Below are 19,420 nucleotides of genomic sequence, written 5' to 3' on the forward strand. Positions count from 1 at the left end.
CTTAATCAGATTTTGTGAGTACTCACTATTGCAATGAGGAATCCCCCCCCCCCGCCGACCCCACCCTGTATCCAAACACCTCCCACTAGATCCCACCTCCAACATTGGTAATTACATTTCAATATGAGATTTGGGTGGAGACAAATATCCAAACTGTATCCTTTTGTATGACTCAAAGTTGTGTTGTGTTTTGTTTTACAGAATTTCACCTTTCCCTTTTCAAAGATCATTTAACTGACAAGGACTTCTAGACAAGCAGCTTTTATTCTTTCAATACTTTAAAGATAGTGTGCCACTTGTTCTAGATTTTATTATTTCTGATGAATCTCTTGTCAGCCTTACCTCTTTTCTTTTGTACATAATGTGTAATTTTTCTGACTACCTCTGTTTTTATCTTTATAACTTTAATCCATTTAAATATAATGTTTCTCTGTGTAGTTTTCTTCATTTTTCTTGTACTTTGAGTTTAGTGAGCTGCTTTTGGTTATAGTTTCTATTAAATTTGGAATAGTTGTGACCATTACTTCTTCAAATGTTTTCTTGATTTCTCCTTTTCTCATCTCTTTTGTGTGGACTTTAATTACATATGTATTTGTCTACTTGAAGTTGTCCCACAATTTACTGATTATTTGCTTATTTTTTCTGTCTTTTTGTTCTTGTGTTTATGCTTTCTGTTGATATGTTTTCAGATTCATTAACAGTTTCTTTTGTAATATCTGATCTGCTGTCATTCTCTTTCAGTGTATTTTTATCTAAGACATTTTAGTTTTCATCTTTGGAAGTTTGATTTAGGCTTTTAAGGAAAGTTCCATGTCTCTTCTTACCACATTCAGTCTTTCCTGTGGTTCTTCAAACCCATGGAGTATACAATAATGTTAGTATTCTAATTTTATCAGTTTTCTGAGTCAGTTTTGATTGATTACTTTTTCTCCTGGATTTTTTTCTTTTTGCTTCTTTGAGTGCCTAATAATTTCTTTATTGGATGCCAAACATTGTGAAGTTTCCCTTGTTGAGTGTTATATCTAATTGTGATTAGTTCTTGAGCTTTATTCTGAGATAGGTTAAATTACCTGAGAACAGTTTATTCCTTTCAGTCTTGCTTTTCACCTTTGTTAGGAAGGGCAAAACCTGCATTTAGTTTAAGATTAATTTTGTGAAGCAAAATCCTTCGTATATCAGTCTAATCAGGCTCATAAGGTTTGAGATTTTAAAATTCTGGATCTTGAGAATAGTCGCTATTTTGTGCTCTGTGTAAGATTCGGCATCTCTTCCCTCTAATCCTCTTAGGCAGTTTTTTCCCCAGCCTCTGATGTTTCCTTACATGTATGGGCTAAGAAGTACTGAACTGCATGTTACGAGTGATTCAGTGCAGGTATCTGGAGTTCTTTGTCTACACAGCTTTTTATTATCTTGGACTCATCCACATGAACTTTAGCACTCTTGGCTTCTTCATACTCTTAGGTTTATCTCCGCACCTCAGCAGCACCTGACTGTACAGTGAGCTTACTGTACTCTTTATCCAGGTAGTAAGCTTGGAAAATCGTAATCATACAGATGGTCTCATTTTTTTCTTCCTCTGAACGATCACTTATGCTCATCTTCAGTGTTTTGAGTGCCGTTGTTTCATATATGCTGTCTGTTGTTTTAGTATTTTCAGGTGGTGAGATAAATCTGATCCTTGTTATTCTACCTTAACTGGAAGTAGAAAATGTGATTATTAGAATGGGGTCATTTTTGACATTTAAATAGACTGTCTAAAAATTTGCAGCAGCAATTTCAGGAGAGACTGGGAAATTACACAGGAACTGAGAGTCCTGCATTAGAAAACAAGATATGATGAAGTTTAATGAAGAGGAGCAGAAATTTGATTATTTAGAAGAATTGGAAATCAGACAATGTAGGTTTATGAATAAAATGAAGTAAAAACAAAATGTATTAAGGTGGAGAATTAGTTTTCTATTTAGCTTAAGGAAAGGCGTTCTCTATATCTGTCTGCTCTTTAACTTTGAATCCTTGTCTTAGAACACTCCATTTGATTTCTGAATGAGATTATTTATTAAGTTTTAACATTCCAGCAGAGGTTATATAAATGTACCTGCTTATATCATCTTTCTTCACTTTAAAATTTAAATTTAACAATGATAAAAGATAATGTGTATTATATTTACGTAAAAGTTAAATATATTTTGTATTTTTGAGCATGTAGGGGCAATTAGTTTAGTATAGTTATGTTAACTAGTAGATATATGGTGCCATCTAATGGCTAATATGAAAAGATAGTTAGTAAATACTTCAGTGCTTTGCCTAGTGTGTCTATATGAAATTTTACAGTAAAATTATTGTCACTTTAAATGTCTAAGGTGCAGTTTTTATTTAAACTCTACGTGTATTTTCATTTTAATTTATGGTTTTTAAAATTCAACTATATATTGGTCAGACTTTTCATCACATGTAAAGCCATACTTGCAGTTAGCACAGTTTAAAGTATACTCAATATAAAATTAGCGTGTAAATCAATTTTAATAAACAAGTCAAAGTTACAAACTTCCACTTTGCTATCCTTTACTTCTCGTTCCCTCAAAGTTGACCCAATATGTAGTTATAAATTATGCCTTATAGAACCTCAGCTTTATTGTAAACAGAATTCATTTTCCCTCCACCTTCCATCTCTTTTTGTACGTTTTACAAAATATATCAAAAATGTTAGGATGTTGTATTAGATTGGTGATTTTTAAGTGCTGTTCTAGATTGTTAGGGCTTCTCTAGAGCCACTCACAGGCTGTGGTGAAGATGGCTAAGTTTAGAAAATTAGCATATTGATGGCTCTAGAAGTCCTGCACTAAAAAACTTTTCAACTTTATTTAGGGCAGTATTTCCTAAATACATGTCATCATGGAACACCCCCACCTTCCTTTAAAAAAAAATATTTTGTTGATCTAGTGTTCCTCAGATGTCAGTTTGGCAGTCCTAAATTTAATGTTTAAGGATAAAGGAATATTTCTTATATATATGTTTCTTGTTTTAATGAAATAAATTTTGTTGCTTTTTCTTGTCATATAATAATACTTGTTATTTATCAAAAATTTAGCAGTACGCCATTTACCCTGATATGATTATTACACATTGTATGCATGTATCAAAATAGCTTATGTACCCCATAAATATATACACTTACTATAAACTCATAAAATTTTAAAAAAATTAGTAGATGCAGAGTAATAATTGTTTCTCTTACATTCTTGTCATTTCCTGGTTAAAAAATCTTTGTCAAATTGATATTAAGAACAAAGTTGGAGGTATCACTTTACCTGACTTCAAATTATACTGCAAAGTATTAGCAACCAAAACAGCGTGGTGTGAAAATAGTCACAGATTAGTGGAATAGAATAGAGAACTCAGAAATAAAGCCACGTACTTACAGCAAACTGATCTTTGACAAAGTCAACACTGGGGAAAGGACACCCTATTCTAGAAGTTGTGCTAAGAAAATTGGATTGCCATAAGCAGAATGAAACTGGACTCATAACTCTCACCCTATACAAAAAATAACTGAAGACGGATTAAAGACTTAAATGTAGGACCTGAAACTGCAAAAATTACAGAAGAAAATCTAGGAATAACTTCTCCAGACATTGGCCTAGACCAGGAATTCATGACTAAGACCTTCAAAAGCAAATGCAACAAAAACAAAAGTAGACAAATGGGACTATATAAACTAAAAAGCTTCTGCACAGCAAAAGAAATAATGAACACAGTAAACAGACAGCCTGCAGGATGAGAGAAAATGTTAGCCAACTATGCATCTGATAAAGTCCAATGTTGAGAATCTACAAGGAACACAAACCAAAACCCCTCCAATAACCCCATTAAAAAATGAGCAAAGAAAATGAACATTTTGCAAAGGAAGATATACAAATGGCTAAGAAGCATATGAAAAAATGCTCAACATGACTAATCTAAAGAGAAATGCAAATTAAAACCACAGGGAGATACCGTCTTACACCAGTCAGAATAGGTATTATTATTCTTATTTTATAGATACTTGCAAATGTATACAAACACATTTTTGCTGTGGTATATAAAGTATTTGCTTTAAAATTGTATATGTCTGTATTTATGGTTATCTCCCTTTTTCCATGTACATATATTCTGTATTTTTAAGTATCACATTAGTCCAGACAGTTGAATCCTGACTCTGCCACTTACAGCTTTGTGAATTTGGACAAATTATTTCATCACATGTTTCGGTTTCCTTTTTTGCAAGGTAACAGACTTGTAGTGAAACTTGAGTATATGTAAAATACGTGGGGTAGTGCATGATGCAGAATAGGCCTTGAATTAATGTTAGTTTTGTTGTAATTTTTATTAGACTTGCTAAAGTATGTTCTTCTTATTTTAGTCCTTTGTCCTCAAACACACACACACACACACACACACACACACACACACACACACAGAGAGAGAGAGAGAGAGAGAGAGAGAGAGTATGTTCTTAGATACTTCTGTTGCTTTTATCCAATTTAATTTATTGATGCTTTTCTTTTTATTATGTCCTTCTTTCTTTTTTTTTTTAATCGTGTTTTAGGTTTTGGGGTACATATGAAGAACATACAAGATTGTTGCATAGGTACATACATGGCAATGTGGTTTGCTGCCTTCCTCCTCATCACCTATATGACCTATATGTGGCATTTCTCCCCACGTGATCTCTCCCCAACTCACCACCGCCTGCTATCCCTCCCCTAGTTCCCCCCGACAGAATTCAGTGTGTGATGCTCCCCTACCTGTGTCCATGTGTTCTCATTGTTCAACACCTGCCTATGAGTGAGAACATACAGTGTTTGATTTTCTGTTCTTGTGTCAGTTTGCTGAGAATGATGGTTTCCAGGTTCATCCATGTTCCTACAAAGGACACGAACTCATTGTTTTATGGCTGCATAGTATTCCATGGTGTATATGTGCCACATTTTCCCTGTCCAGTCTGTCATCAATGGGCATTTGGGTTGGTTCCAAGTCTTTGCTATTGTAAACAGTGCTACAGTGAACATTCCTGTGCATGTGTCCTTATAATAGAACGATTTATAATCCTTTGGATATATACCCAGTAATGGGATTGCTGGGTCAAATGGAATTTCTATTTCTAGCTCCTTGAGGAATCGCCATACTGTCTTCCACAATGGCTGAACTAATTTACACTTCCACCAACAGTGTAAAAGTGTTCCTATTTCTCCACATCCTCTCCAGCATCTGTTGTCTCTGGATATTTTAGTGATCACCATTCTAACTGGCATGAGATGGTATCTCAATGTAGTTTTGATTTGCATTTCTCTAATGACCAGTGATGGTGAGCATTTTTTCATATGTTTGTTGGCCTTATATATGTCTTCTTTTGAAAAGTGCCTGTTCATATCCTTCGCCTACTTTTGGATGGGTTTGTTTTTTTCTTGTAAAGCTGTTTAAGTTGTTTGTAGATTCTGGATATTAGCCCTTTGTCAGATGGGTAGATTGCAAAAATTTTTTCCCATTCTGTTGGTTGCTGGTTCACTCTAATGATTGTTTCTTTTGCTGTGCAGAAGCTCTAGAGATTAATTAGGTCCCATTTGTCTGTTTTGGCTTTTGTTGCCAATGCTTTCGGTGTTTTAGTCATGAAGTCCTTGCCTATGCCTATGTCCTCAATGGTTTTGCCTAGGTTTTCTTTTAGTGTTTTTATGGTGTTAGGTCTTATGTTTAAGTCTTTAATCCATCTGAAGTTAATTTTAGTGTAAGGTATCAGGAAAGGGTCCAGTTTCTGCTTTCTGCACATGGCTAGCCAGTTTTCCCAACACCATTTATAAACAGAGAATCCTTTCCCCATTGCTTGTTTTCAGCAGGTTTGTCAAAGGTCAGATGGTTGTAGATGTGTGGCATTGCCTCTGAGGCCTCTGTTCTGTTCCGTTGGTCTGTATCTCTGTTTTGGTACCAGTACCATGCTGGTTTGATTACTGTAGCCTTGTAGTATAGTTTGAAGTCAGGTAGCGTGATGCCTCCTGCTTTGTTCTTTTTGCTTAGAATTGACTTGGCTATGCGGGCTCTCTTTTGGTTCCATATGAAGTTTAAGGTGGTTTCTTCCAGTTCTGTAAAGAAAGTCATTGGTAGCTTGATGGGGATAGTGTTGAATCTATAAATTACTTTGGGCAGTATGGCATTTTCACAATACTGATTCTTCCTAACCATGAGCATGGAATGTTTTTCATCTGTTTGTGTTCTCTCTTATTTCCTTGAGCAGTGGTTTGTAGTTCTCCTTGAAGAGGTCCTTTACATCCTTTGTCAGTTGTATTCCTAGGTATCTTATTCTCTTTGTAGCAATTGTGAATGGCAGTTTGTACTTGATTTGGCTCTCTTTAAGTCTGTTATTGGTGTATAGGAATGCTTGTGATTTTTGCACATTGATTTTATATCCTGAGACTTTGCTGAAGTTGCTTATCAGTTTAAGGAGATTTTGGGCTGAGACGATGGGGTCTTTTCTTGCCTGATTGCTCTGGCTAGAACTTCCAGTACTATATTGAATAGGAGTGGTGAGAGAGGGCATCCTTATCTAGTGCCAGATTTCAAAGGGAATGCTTCCAGTTTTTGCCCGTTCAGTATGATATTGGCTGTGGGTTTATCGTAAATTTCTTTAGGACTATTTTATGCCTTCTTTTTAAGACTTGTTTCATACATGCCTCATAGTTTTCATCCTTTTGTGATTAAAAACACATTATTTTAAGACTGAATTATGTTTTTCATTAACCTCTAAAGAATGAAGTTTTATTGTTAGAATAATAAGGTACTCTTGTTTTTACTGAGACTCATAGAGTCTAGAAATTGAATGTTGTTTTGAATCCAGAACAACCTACAACCTCTACTTCAGTGCTTAAAATAAAGCAAGCAGCTTTGCTGTGTTCCTAATTTTAAAGTGAATACTTTTGAATTGTAATATATTCTCACGAATTTTGTTTGCTATATTATTTTGGTTGATTTCTTTTATCAGGCTAATAAAGTTACCTTCCAACTCAAATTTACTGTTTTTTTCTTCTTTATTAAATTATAGGTTGCTGTTGAGATTTCTTAGTAACTTTTCTTTCTGCTTCTGTTGAAAGGGTGTTTTGACTCTAATTTGTTAGTGTGATGAATTCTATGAATTTATTTTCTAATGTTACATTATTTTTGCATAGTGGGGATAAATCTAACTTTGTCTTGTGGTATTTCTCCATATATTTCTGGATTTGGGTTTTAGTATTTATATTTTATATTTATATTCATAATTTTAAATTACATTTATATTCATAATTATTGCCTAGCAGTCTATCCCAATATCAGTGACAAATAAAAATAAGCATTTATTTTCATAGATTTGAGGGTCATCTGGCTTCCTGCCTTTTTGAAGCATACATGCCAGTACAGGAAGACAGATAACAAATGATTTAAAAAGTAATACATTATTTGGTATTTTAGAAGATAAGCAATACAAAAAATAAACCAGGGAAGAGGTGAGGTATGGCTGTTAATGAGTTGCTTTTTAAAATAGGGTTGACAGAGTTGTTCTCATTAAGAAGGTAATATTTAAGCAAAGACTAGAAGGAGGCGAGAGAATCAGCTATGTGATGGGAAACACCATCAAAGCAGAGGGGGAACATCCAGAGAAAAAGAACCTGGCTAATATTTGAGAAACATCAAGGCAGCCTGTGGAATGAACTAGTAGGGAAGTGGTAGGAAATGAGGTCACAGTAGCCATAGAGAGCCAGATCATGCAGGAAATGAAGAGCCATTGGAAAGTTTTGACGAGAGGACTCAGTTCTGATTTACATTTTGAAGGACTCATTCTGGATACTATGATAAGATTAGACTGAGAGGGACAAGATTATAAATGGCTCATTCAGATAGCAGCTCTTGCAGACTGGAATGATTCACCAGGTATCAACATAACCAAGATAAATTGCCCATAAGAACTGACCATTTTCTTAGTTATTTTTAAATTTTGAAACAAAATGTAGAATAATATTTAAAAGCAAGCACCTGTGTAACTAGAACCCAGGTAGCGAAGTAGAATGCTGCCATTTCTTCAGAAGCCCCCGAGCACTCTTCCTGAGTACTATCCCTTTCCTGCCTGCTTTTATGGACATTAAGTTTTTTTTTCCTTGAAGTTTACCAGCTAAGTATGCATCCTTGAAATATTACATTTGCCTGTTTTGAACTTTATATTGGAATCTTGCCCCTTCTGCCTTGCTTCTTTTAACCTCTTATTTCCAAGGTTCAGTTTTTTTGCATGTAACTATTATTCATTCATTTTTATGGCTACATAATTTTCTAATGTATGACTATACCTCTGATTTTTTTCTCCACTGTTGAGCCTCAGATTTTTATCATCTGAAAGATTTCCAGTTGCTCCACTTCATATTACAAGATCTAAATTTCGGCCATTCTGAAGTAGTGATATTGCATTGTGATGTAATTTGAAGTTTTCTGATTCATAACAAAAGTGAATACTTTTGCATACATTTATTGGCCATTTTTATTTTATCCTGTGTGATAAGCCTTATCAGGACTTTGCCTATTTTTTTTTTTATTATGCTGTCTTAAAACAATGTTTTTGGCCACGTGTAGTGGCTCACACCTGTAATCCCAGCACTTTGGGAGGCTGAGGTGGGTGGATCACCTGAGGTCAGGAGTTGGAAACCAGCCTGGCCAACATGGTGAAACCCCGTCTGTACTAAAAATAAAAAAATTAGCCAGGTATGGTGTTGGCCCCTGTAATCCCAGCTACTCGGGAGGCTGAGGCAGGAGAATTGCTTAAACCTGGGAGTCAGAGGTTGCAGTGAGCCAAGATCACACCGTTGCACTCCAGCCTGGGTGTTGTGGTGGGACTGTGTCTCAAAAAAAAAAAATGTTTTTTACACATTCTTATATGTTTAGATATGAGCCTTTTCTTCCTGATACATGTTGCAAATATATTATTCCATAAAATATATTATTTGATTTGCCTACTCATTATATAATATCTTTTGATGATCAGAAATTTTAAGTTTTAATGTAGTAAAATTTATCAGTGTTCTCTTTTGTGATTTATGCATTTTATGTCTCATTTGGTAAGAAATCCTTTACCTTGGGATCATGAAGAAAAGTATTTGTATTTTTTTTCTACAAGATTGATTGGCTAAAGCATTTCACATTTAGATCTATAATCTAGCTAGAATAGGTTTGTATGTAAATTCATTTTCCCTTATATTCTCAATTTTCCAAGCACAGTGTATTGAAAACATGACCCCCTACTCACCCACCGCTCTGCAGCCAAGTTGGCATACATCAGAATTCATGTGTGCAAGAGTCTGTGTCTGGACTTTTTGTCAGTTATCTATTCCTGTGCCAGTATCATCTGGTTTTCATTATTCTACTTTTAAAATAATTCTTGGTATTTGGTAGAGTTTCCTCCTGTTAGTTTTCATTTTGTGCCTGCCAAGAAGCCTTTTAATTACTGTTTCAGCTTTTCAGGTACTCTAATACCAGGAAGATGTGTGTGTCCTGATTTGATATTCTGTTAACATTTCTGTTATTCTAATGGAGTTTTCTCCAGTGTAAATTTTAAGTTGTTCATATATCCGCTGGCATTTGAATTTATTTGGCTACTGTGTAACAGGATCTAAAAGCTAGATTCTTTACGTCTGTTCATTTTTATCCTCACATAGGCCCTCTAGGCCCTGAAAAAAGACAAGTTTTTGGTCCTCTAAAAGTGAGAATAAGGCAGTAGACAATGATCAGTGCATCAAAGATAATACTGTTCTGGAAAGCAGCTTGCTGACCAGTCACTTGCTGGCAATGCTTCTTAACTTGCTCTCTTTAAGCCATTGTATTATACTCCTTAGCAGGATTAGGAAACCAGTTTCCCTTCTAAAATTCATTAAATGTTGCCAAATCCTTACAATACTGGTTTTCTTTAATACTTTTTTTCTCATATAAATTTAATTTTATTCACAAATGCTTTTTATTTTATTTTTTACAAATTCTGTTTGTTTTCTTCTGCTTTTTGATTTTTTCCTTATTGTGAAAGTCACCAAATGTATTCTTTACTAGGTGTTCTCAATTTTACTTTGAAATTGGAGACCATAATTGCTTTAATGAGAATCAGATAGCGTAATAGAATGATTAGTTTTCACCACATAGAAACATTACACTGCTTTCTATTTGACTTGTTATATTATTTTAATTTTTTTCCTGACATATTTTACTGAGCCAACATTTTCATTGACATTTATTAGCATTTGGCTCCTAATGGAGTAGTAACCTTGAAATTATGCATATTGAACTTCATTTTGTTTTGATGTGTTATTTCTTTAATATATTGAGGTCCCTAGTATATTTATCTTTCGTTCAGAGAATTAGCAATCATGCTCTACCTAGTATTCCTAGGACCTTCTGCAAAATTAATGAACATATTCTCAATTCCTTCATTCAGGTCATTGGTAAAGGTATTAAGTAACAGGTTTATATATCTCCCAAAATATCTAACTAAAATGGACATCACTGAAAGATGTGTCATGGTATACCACCATATTTTATATCTCTTAATTTCACCATTTCATTGTCTACCTTTTCTCCTTTTGACTGACAGATTTTTTCTTCAGTTAATGTTGATTTGGTTGCTGGTGACCCTTGTAGCACTACTTCTTACTTTATAACTGTTAAACCCGAGTGAGTTTAATAAGCAAGTTAGAAGAGGAAGCTGGTAACCAGGAGGTAGTAGGTTCCCATAGTTGCTGGTTACCAGGCGGGGGTATTCACAATAGCTAGGGGACCTGCCAAGCAGGATGTGGTTACAACAGTTACAAAGTTCTGGGTACAGCATGACCCAGCTGTGCACCCAATGGAGAGAATGGCAGGGAGGGAGAGGCTAAGATAGAGTCTGTCAGGCTCACATCTAAGATGGAGTCTGGTTTACATTGTAGTCTGTTTGGTTTACATCAATAACACCTTACTTATTGAAAGTAGCTCCTACTTTAGTTACTTAAAATTTGTATTTCAACCTCTAAGGACAAAGGCTCAAACTGTTTCTCACATGATTCTGCTCCAACACTGTGATGCTTGTTTAGAGGTTACTCGGCAACTCTATCAGCAGCTGAACTTAAAGGATTGCATCTTCTTTGCAAAACTTTTAGAGTAGTTTTTCTTTAAAATTTCAAGTATTTTTGCTGTTACTATATATGATACAGATATTATGTCAACAAAAAAAGGTAAAATGATATCACTTTGCAAATGGAGCTACACATTTTTTATTCGATATGCATTGGGAATGCAAGTGAGTAGAACATTCCAATTGCTACATTCAGGTGGGAGCGCAGTATGATGTTGAGCTCTTGTCATCACTAACTGAAGTATGCTGGACTCATTTATTTAGTGGATAAGAAAACATGATAGACTGGTAAGGTTAGATGAACCTTTGGTTGCCTGTGTATGTGTTCATACACAGTAAATCTATATGCCTTGAACCATTCAATGTTTTTTGCAAAAGCTACTTCTCTTCAGAATGGATCGGGCTTAGTAGGGGAAAGATGGCTTTAGAGTGAGCAAACAATGCTTTGATCACTTCAAGAAGAGAACCAGGTGGCTTAATATTAAAGTGTAAGAGGAAGGTGGTGTCTCTCTGAGAGATTTGAATGCTTTGTATTTATCAGAATTTTTATGGGTTTCAACTAAATCCTGAAATAAGCAAATTTAAAACTGTGGTTGGGATCATAGATTGGCTTTAACCAGAATATTCTCCTGCAGTTGGTGTTGAATTCAAAATCTTTACTCATAGTAGTTCTTCCTTATTGAAAAGAAAGAACAAGGAACCATTGAAAATATAAAGGAAAGGAAGCAGTGACCTTAGATGTTGCCCATGCCATTTCTCATTTAGATAATTTTGAAGGAATCCATGCACGTTGAATAGGTAATGAAAAAATTTGAGGTAGTCAACCCTAATTTGTTGTTCAAAAGAATGACTGTGCTTTGCTATGGGGAGATTTGCCAGGAAAATAAGTTTTTCTTAGTCTAACCTTTACTGGAATCATAATTCTAAAGTCTCAATCAAGATTGTCCTTGAAGAAAAATCTCTGCAAGAGATCGTTTGACAGAGTTTTTATATTAATAATTTGGTTTAAATATATAAAGTACATTAAGTATTATTAAGTCTGAGTAAGAAGTATATGGTTTAAATATATTATGTATTTGGTTTTCCATACTTGATAAGTGTTTGGGTTTTCTTTTTTTTTCTCTAATTTCTTCAGGATTCATTTAGGGTTTTTTGTTACGATATTCAAATGAAATTTCAATTTATTGCATTGTACCTAGAGGAAATATAGGTTCAATCTATTCATGGCTTGAAATGTGAAACAGGTTGGGTGGCATCTCTTTTATCAACCTAGCCAGGTAGGTAAATTTCTCTCAGAGGGCATTTTTTTCCCTAAGATCTTAGACAGTGTTTTGCATCACTGCCACCTGCAACTTCTTCTGTTGTCCCTTTAAGTTACTCACCAGTTAATTGTATTACTTTTATCAGTAAATGCTCTTTGTAATGATTGGTTTTTATAAAATCCAGAGTTAACAGCTAGCATTGTTACACTATTTTTTTTGATTTACATATATCCTTTCCAGTTTTGCATCATTTATAATGTAATACAAAATTTGAGGGAAATTTTATTTGTGAACTAACTGAAGTGTTACAAAAGGAAATTGAAACATATTAATTTTCTATTTTCCTATTATCTCTTAGAATCATGAATATTTCTCTATTTTATGTCCAAACCCAGAGCAAAATAAATTATACCATTTTTCTAATTAACATACAGCGAAATTATTTAGAGGTAATTAAATACAAAACAGGTTTCTCTTTTTCAATGAAAGTTGACTTTGACAGTTCACATTTTGGTCAAGAGATAGAATTGCATCTATTAAATGAATTATTAAAGATTCCATGACATGGAGTTAGAGGATTAGTGTTTCATGCCCAGCAAGACAAATCAGCAATACATCCCTTATAATGCAAATTGTAAGTTGCTGCTTTTTATCTTTTTAAAAAAATAATTAGATGAAGCATAGGTGCTTTTTAATTTTGCATTTAAAATATAATGAATAGTCTTGTAAAATTTATTTTAGAAATTGTAATTTGTTTTGATAAAAATATTATTTAGAGTATTATTGTGGTACAGGTAAATAAAAATCGAAAATGTGTTGGTTTAGTAAATATCCCCTTTAAACTTAATTATTTTATGTATATCCTAGTATTTTTCTTAGAAAAGCATTTTCTTTGCTAGAAAATGTTCTTTCATAGCAAAATATAATGTAGAATTTAAGTGAATTCTGCAATACTTTCGAAGCCGAAATGGATTTGCTGTTGCTATGACTTTAATAAGACTATAATTTTACCATTTTTTTAAATGACCAGCTCATCTGTAGAAATTAAAATGAATTTCACCACTGTTAACTGACGCTTAAATTTAAAAAAATTGGTATTTTTAAAGTTTATTTTTTTGTAAACACATATATTTATTTCTGAATATAAAGATAAGTACCAAAGCCAGTTCAGTATACATAACACAATCAAATTCATACAGAGGATTATATAGCTCACAGAGAGCAGTTATATTCTTTATTGAGTACTACTAATGAATGTCAAGCTTATTTTCTGTAGAGTACCTTTAGTTTTTAAATGTGTATTTGTTTTATTAGCTTTTCAAATGTGGCATATAAGGATGTATTTTGGTTTTTAAACTTGATTTTAAAATTAATTTTTAAATATTTTGAATAGTATCTTGAACAGAAAAAATTAGATTCCAGTTTGAAAATTTGTGTATTTATTTTGAGGAAGTTGAAATCACTTGCTATTTTTTAACATATATGAGAGCTAAAAATAAAATATTTTCTCATAATATATATAGTAAACCATGTTACTTTGGTCACATAGCTTTTTCTTATCTTTTATATGCAGGTTGGCATACAAGGAGCAGTATTCCTTGGTGTTTAAGATCATGGATTCTGGAGTCAAAGTATCTGGATTCAAGTCCAGGTTCTACCACTTCACAGATTTGTGATCTTGGACAACTAAATTATTCTCTGGGCTTCAGTTTACTAATCTAAAGGCCAAGTTAATATTATAGTACTTATCATAAAATTGTCTTGACCATTAAATTTTTAAATTATCTGTCATACCTCTTCTGTGTCCCTCTTTCCTCTCATGCTCTAATCCAAATGCCTTTCTTCTCGTATTTTTCATTTTGGTTAGTGCATTACCATTTACCCAGCCACTCAAACTGGAAACTTTAGAATTAATCTCAACTCTTCTTCTTTCTTATCCTCTACATTTACATAACTGGATCATTATCAGTTTTCTTTGAACGAAGACTAGATTTCACCCTTGTCTGTTACTACTGCTACTACTTAGTTTAAGAACTGAAGATACTTTACTGCTATTAATCTGTTACCATATTTCAGCTTTCTAGCTGTTTTAACCAATATAGTTCTACCAGGCAAACTTGTAATCATGTTACTCCCCAAATAGAAAATTTTGAGGATGATATTCAAGGTTCTTTGACAATTTGGACCTTGCTTTCATCTCCAGTCACAGCTCCTCTGGTATATTCTTGATCTTTCCTGAGCTCACATGTATTCATTCATTCATTCATCCATGCATCCAGACAGGGTTTTAATCCTGATTCTTCCACTATATGGACACAAAATTTAATATTTCTTTGTCTCAGTTTACAATGGGGATGATAATAGGATCATTGTGAAGATTAAATGAGTTAATATATGTAAAGTACTTAAAACAGTGATTGGTATATAGTATGTGCTATATGGTTTTGTTGCTATTTTTGTTAGCAGTAACTAGCATTCCTTAGTGACATGAGCTACATTTTCTCTTGTTATTTAGTTTTCCAACAAATGGAAAATCAGTCTGCATGATGTCCTAATCCTATGTAGCCACTTAAGGCATTAAATGTCTGAGTGTTTTGAGCCTGGACTAAAAGGGAAACTTTTATATATATTTATTATTACAGTGTAATATTGAAGTACTCCTCTTTTTTGCCTCTTCACACCAGATTCTGTCCTGCTTCTGATTTTCCTGGCCATCTGAAATGCGATGATAATTATTGTTTTCATTTTTACTCTATTTCTCAGGCTTGATGCATAACACTTTTTATGTCATATACCTTAGCTTTTATTAAAATAGTTTTCTTCCCTGGCTGTGCTTCAGTCTGAGGACAAGACAGGCAAGGTTAACATATCTGGCTATAATTTCTTGATTCTAGTAACAATGTCTGTTCCTCAGCACAAGCCTGATATCCAGCTAGCATTCCTACCATTCCTGCTGCCTCATCCTCTCACTCCCATTGCCCCTGCCTTACAATATTACTCTCTGCTTCATCTTCTTCTGCAATATCATTGACCCAGCTTTGAAAAGACATAATGTCTTATTCATTTCTGTACCTGGTATGCCTTGCTTTTATAAATAATGGAAAAGGAAATCAAAGCAGTTATCGTTGACCAGTTGGTGACTTAATTTTTAATAAATGAGTTAGGATACTAATTGCAATTTCTCTCTGATTAAAGAAAGAATCTTGGAGAAAATAATATTTGAATTGCTGTTTGAGTGATGGAGGAAGAAGAGTAGATTATACAGGGATCTTTATAGGGGTATTTGAAGCTTAGAATTTATTCTCAGCTAATACTTGAATATTGGCATTGAGGATACAAAAACTTAGTTTCTGTTTAACTCCAAATGACTGATAGAGTGACAAGTAATAAAAAAGTTGAAAGGCAAGAAAGATTGCCAAGGGCTGGAGAAGCTGTCTTTTGTCTTTTCCCGCTGTATGAAACTTCTGTAGGTGATTTCCTATCTTCTCTTGAGACCAAATTCTCTTGAAAATCTGGTAGCTTATCATAACAGGATTGCATTCAGTTTCTGGAATATAGCTTGATCTTCTGTCTCTGGGCCTTTGCAGATGTTATTTCTTACCAATTCTTGAAATATAACCATAGAGTCTATAACTTCCAGAAAAGCTTTCTTGATCTTTCAACACTGGAATAAGTATTTCTGTGGTTCTCATAGTCCCTGTTCTTTCTCGGTTATAGCCTTTATTACACTATATTGCCTTTACTACACTCTGTTGTAACTGTCTTCACCAGATTGTTCAAGTAACACAGAAACTGTTTGTTTAACAATGGCTGGTGCGTGTTGGTGCTGCAAATATGTAAGTTGGTTGAGTGAATGAGTAGGATAAAGCAGAGAGGAGTTGGTCCTTCCAGGCAAGGGGAAGATGTGTGGTATTGAATATTGTGGATTCTGAGAGTGGGTACAGCATTTGACTGAAGTATAATACTGAAAAGACAGGCTAGAGCTTTAACTGCCACATCAGGGAGTACAAAATTTATTTACTAAGAAAGAGCCATTGAAGCTTTTAGAGATAAAAGTAATGATATATATTCTCATAAATTTTGTTAAGTAATGTATCTGTGCATGGGATATAACTTTTTTCTAATTCTGCATGGAGTTTTGCTCTTGTTGCCAAGGCTGGAGTACAATGGTTCGATCTCAGCTCACTGCAACCTCCCTCTCCCAGGTTCAAGCGATTCTCCTGCCTCAGCCTCCCAAGTAGCTGGGATTACAGGTGCCACCACCACACCTGGCTAATTTTTTTAATTTTTAGTAGAGACGGGGTTACACCTTGTTGGTCAGGCTGGTCTCCATCTCCTGACCTCAGGTGATCTACCCACCCCGTCTCCCAGAGTGCTGGGATTACAGGTGTCAGCCACCATACCTCGCCCTTTTTGTTGCTGTTGTTGTTGAGACAGAGTCTCACTCTGTCACCCAGGCTGGAGTGCAGTGGTGTGATCTTGACTCACTACAACCTCTGCCTCTTGGGGTTAAGCGATTCTCCTGCCTCAGCCTCCCCAGTAGAAGGGATTACAGGTGCTCACCACCACGCCTGGCTAATTTTTGTATTTTCAGTAGAGACAGGGTTTCTCCATGTTGGCCAGGCTGGTCTTGAGCTCTTGATCTCAAGTGATCCACTCACCTCGTCCAACAAAAGTGCTGGGATTACAGGCATGAGCTACTGCGCCCAGCCTTTAATTATTTTCAGAATTTTGCAGTACTCTTCAATGGATTAAACATATGATGACTCCTGTCTTTTTTTTTTTTTTTTTTTTTAAAGACAGAGTTTTGTTCTGGTGCCCAGGTTGGAATGTAGTGATACAATCTTGGCTCACTGCAGCCTCTGTCTCCCAGGTTCAAGCGATTCTCATGCCTTAGCCACCTGAGTAGCTGGAATTACAGGCATGTGTCACCATGCCAGGCTAATTTTTGTATTTTTAGTAGAGATGTGGTTTCACTCTGTTGGCCAGGCTGGTCTCGAACTCCTGGCTTTAAGAGATCCTTCTCTTTTGGCCTCCCACAGTGCTGGGATTACAAATATGAGCCACTGAGCCTGGCTGACTCTTGCCTTTCTTTCAAGATTCTTTCTACAGATTTATAAGGAAACTTAGAAAATTTGAATAAATGCTGCTTAATGAATTGAACAACTGTCATGAAACTTTGCAGTTTGTTTTTCTTATAAACGAAACTATTTTTAAACTATGACAAAGAAAATTCAAATAAGGTAGTAAGCTAACTTATGTTTGGGGGTTTCCTTCTTATTTGTAGCTTAAAGAGAAATAAATGCTTACAGCTGTGACTTTTTTTTTCTCTAGTATCTCCAGAGGCAGTTGGATTTTTGTCAGCTGTTGGGGTGTTTATTATCTTGATGCTGCTCCTTTTTCTCTATATTAATAAGAAGTTCTGTTTTGAAAATGTTGGCGGGTTTCCAGATCTTGGTTCAGAATACAGTACAAGGAAGAATTCACAAGATAAAATTTGTAAGTATCATATTTCTGCTTCTGTTGTTTGTTTTTTTAATCTGTTTATTTTACTTATTTTAATATATACAATAAAAAAGTTGGTTGTGACATAATTAACTAATATTTGAGCTATTATTCTGTAAAAGATCTACTGCTAATTAAATTATGTTCCCATATCCTTCTGTTGTTCATGAATTGCTATTAGGTACAGGTGAATTGTCTGCTACCACAAAATGACATTTTAATTTTTTATTTTTAAAATATGCTTTTGGGCCTATAATATGAGCAGATATGCTTGAGGAAGAAGGAAGTATCTTGTTACTTCACGTAGCATGCTTCCATTGACCAAGTGGCTCCTTAGAGAGCTTTTTCCCCACACATCCGTAGAACACTTTTGAAAGTATTCACCTTTTTTCTTTACCTGCTGTTTAATTTTCGGCTAATGGGTAATTTTATTGTTTGGAGGAGGTGGTTTTACTTAGTAACTTAATTTATATATCAGTTCTGATTATAAAAAATAACGTTCCACTCCCTCCCTTAGCACCATATTTTATAGTGTTACTAGATACTAGGAAAGGTGAATATCGTTCTCTTATGGAAATGTTTTCCTTGGAGTTTCTTTCTCTTTTTTTTTTTTTTTTTAATTACTACAAGAGTTTTTACAATTTTCTGTTTCCAAAGACTGGCTTATAAAAATGATAGTAGGAACAAATTGGAAATTATAAAAGCAAAGTGTTAATTTAGAAGAATGTGACGAACAATAGCTGAGGAATCTTGCTTTTCTTACCTGTGTACCTGTGTTGGAGATATGCTTTTCTCTTATATCTGATAACTTAAAAAGCAATAGCCCCATTACTTATAAGAATCTGTTAGTTATTCAGTTATATTCTGTGACTTTTGCATTAAGAAACTAAATAGTATTTTATACAGTTTTAATTTGGTCAAGTTTAATGTTTCTCATAATCCATTCCAGTCCTACTTTTTTATCATTTAAAGAACTGGCTAAAAGTATCTTTTTAGCAGCCATTGGTAATTCTCTAGTTCAGCATTTCTGGTTTTTCTTTTGTTTAATGATACCTTTATGTTTTTAAATTTTACTGAGTACTCCCAAAGAGCTTTTTGTTTATGTGGATTATATCTATTGATATGTACCATATTAAAGTCAAAACTGTGAAAATTAAAAAATGTTATTTATCAATTTATTTTTTAAAAATCAACAGTAAGACTATTATATGTTAATATAAACGTTTAAATTTTTAAAAAACTATTTTTCAAAGCAAAAAGAAAATAGGGAAAAAATGGTTAGAAGAGTGATTTTGTTTTACACTTTTTGCAAATCTTTTTAATAACTGGCATAATGGAAGACAGCTGGATTCTCATTTCTGCTTCTGCATTCAATCTGTCATGTAGCCTCTGGATAACTACCGTATTCACTTGTGAGCCAATGAGAATAAAAAAGTTAAATACCCCCTTGCTGTTATTGTAAAACTAGTCTTGACCTTGAAGATCCCTTGAAAATGTCTCAGGGACCTTT

At 34.2% G+C, this 19,420-nt stretch overlaps 1 protein-coding gene across 6 annotated transcripts in view; it reads left to right on the forward strand.

Moving 5' to 3' along the window:
* Positions 1–19,420, forward strand: part of SYT14 (synaptotagmin 14) — a 185,203-nt gene that overhangs the window by 42,936 nt on the left and 122,847 nt on the right. For all 6 annotated transcript variants that reach the window (XM_037737399.1, XM_017525572.2, XM_017525574.2 and 3 more), the window contains one exon: positions 17,740–17,904. In XM_037737399.1, the coding sequence (XP_037593327.1) occupies positions 17,793–17,904 (112 nt within the window). In that variant the 5' untranslated portion in view covers positions 17,740–17,792. The remainder of the gene's footprint in view (positions 1–17,739; positions 17,905–19,420) is intronic.

Source organism: Cebus imitator, unplaced genomic scaffold (genome assembly GCF_001604975.1).
Source record: "Cebus imitator isolate Cc_AM_T3 unplaced genomic scaffold, Cebus_imitator-1.0 Scaffold38, whole genome shotgun sequence".
NCBI classification, from domain to species: Eukaryota; Metazoa; Chordata; class Mammalia; order Primates; family Cebidae; genus Cebus; species Cebus imitator.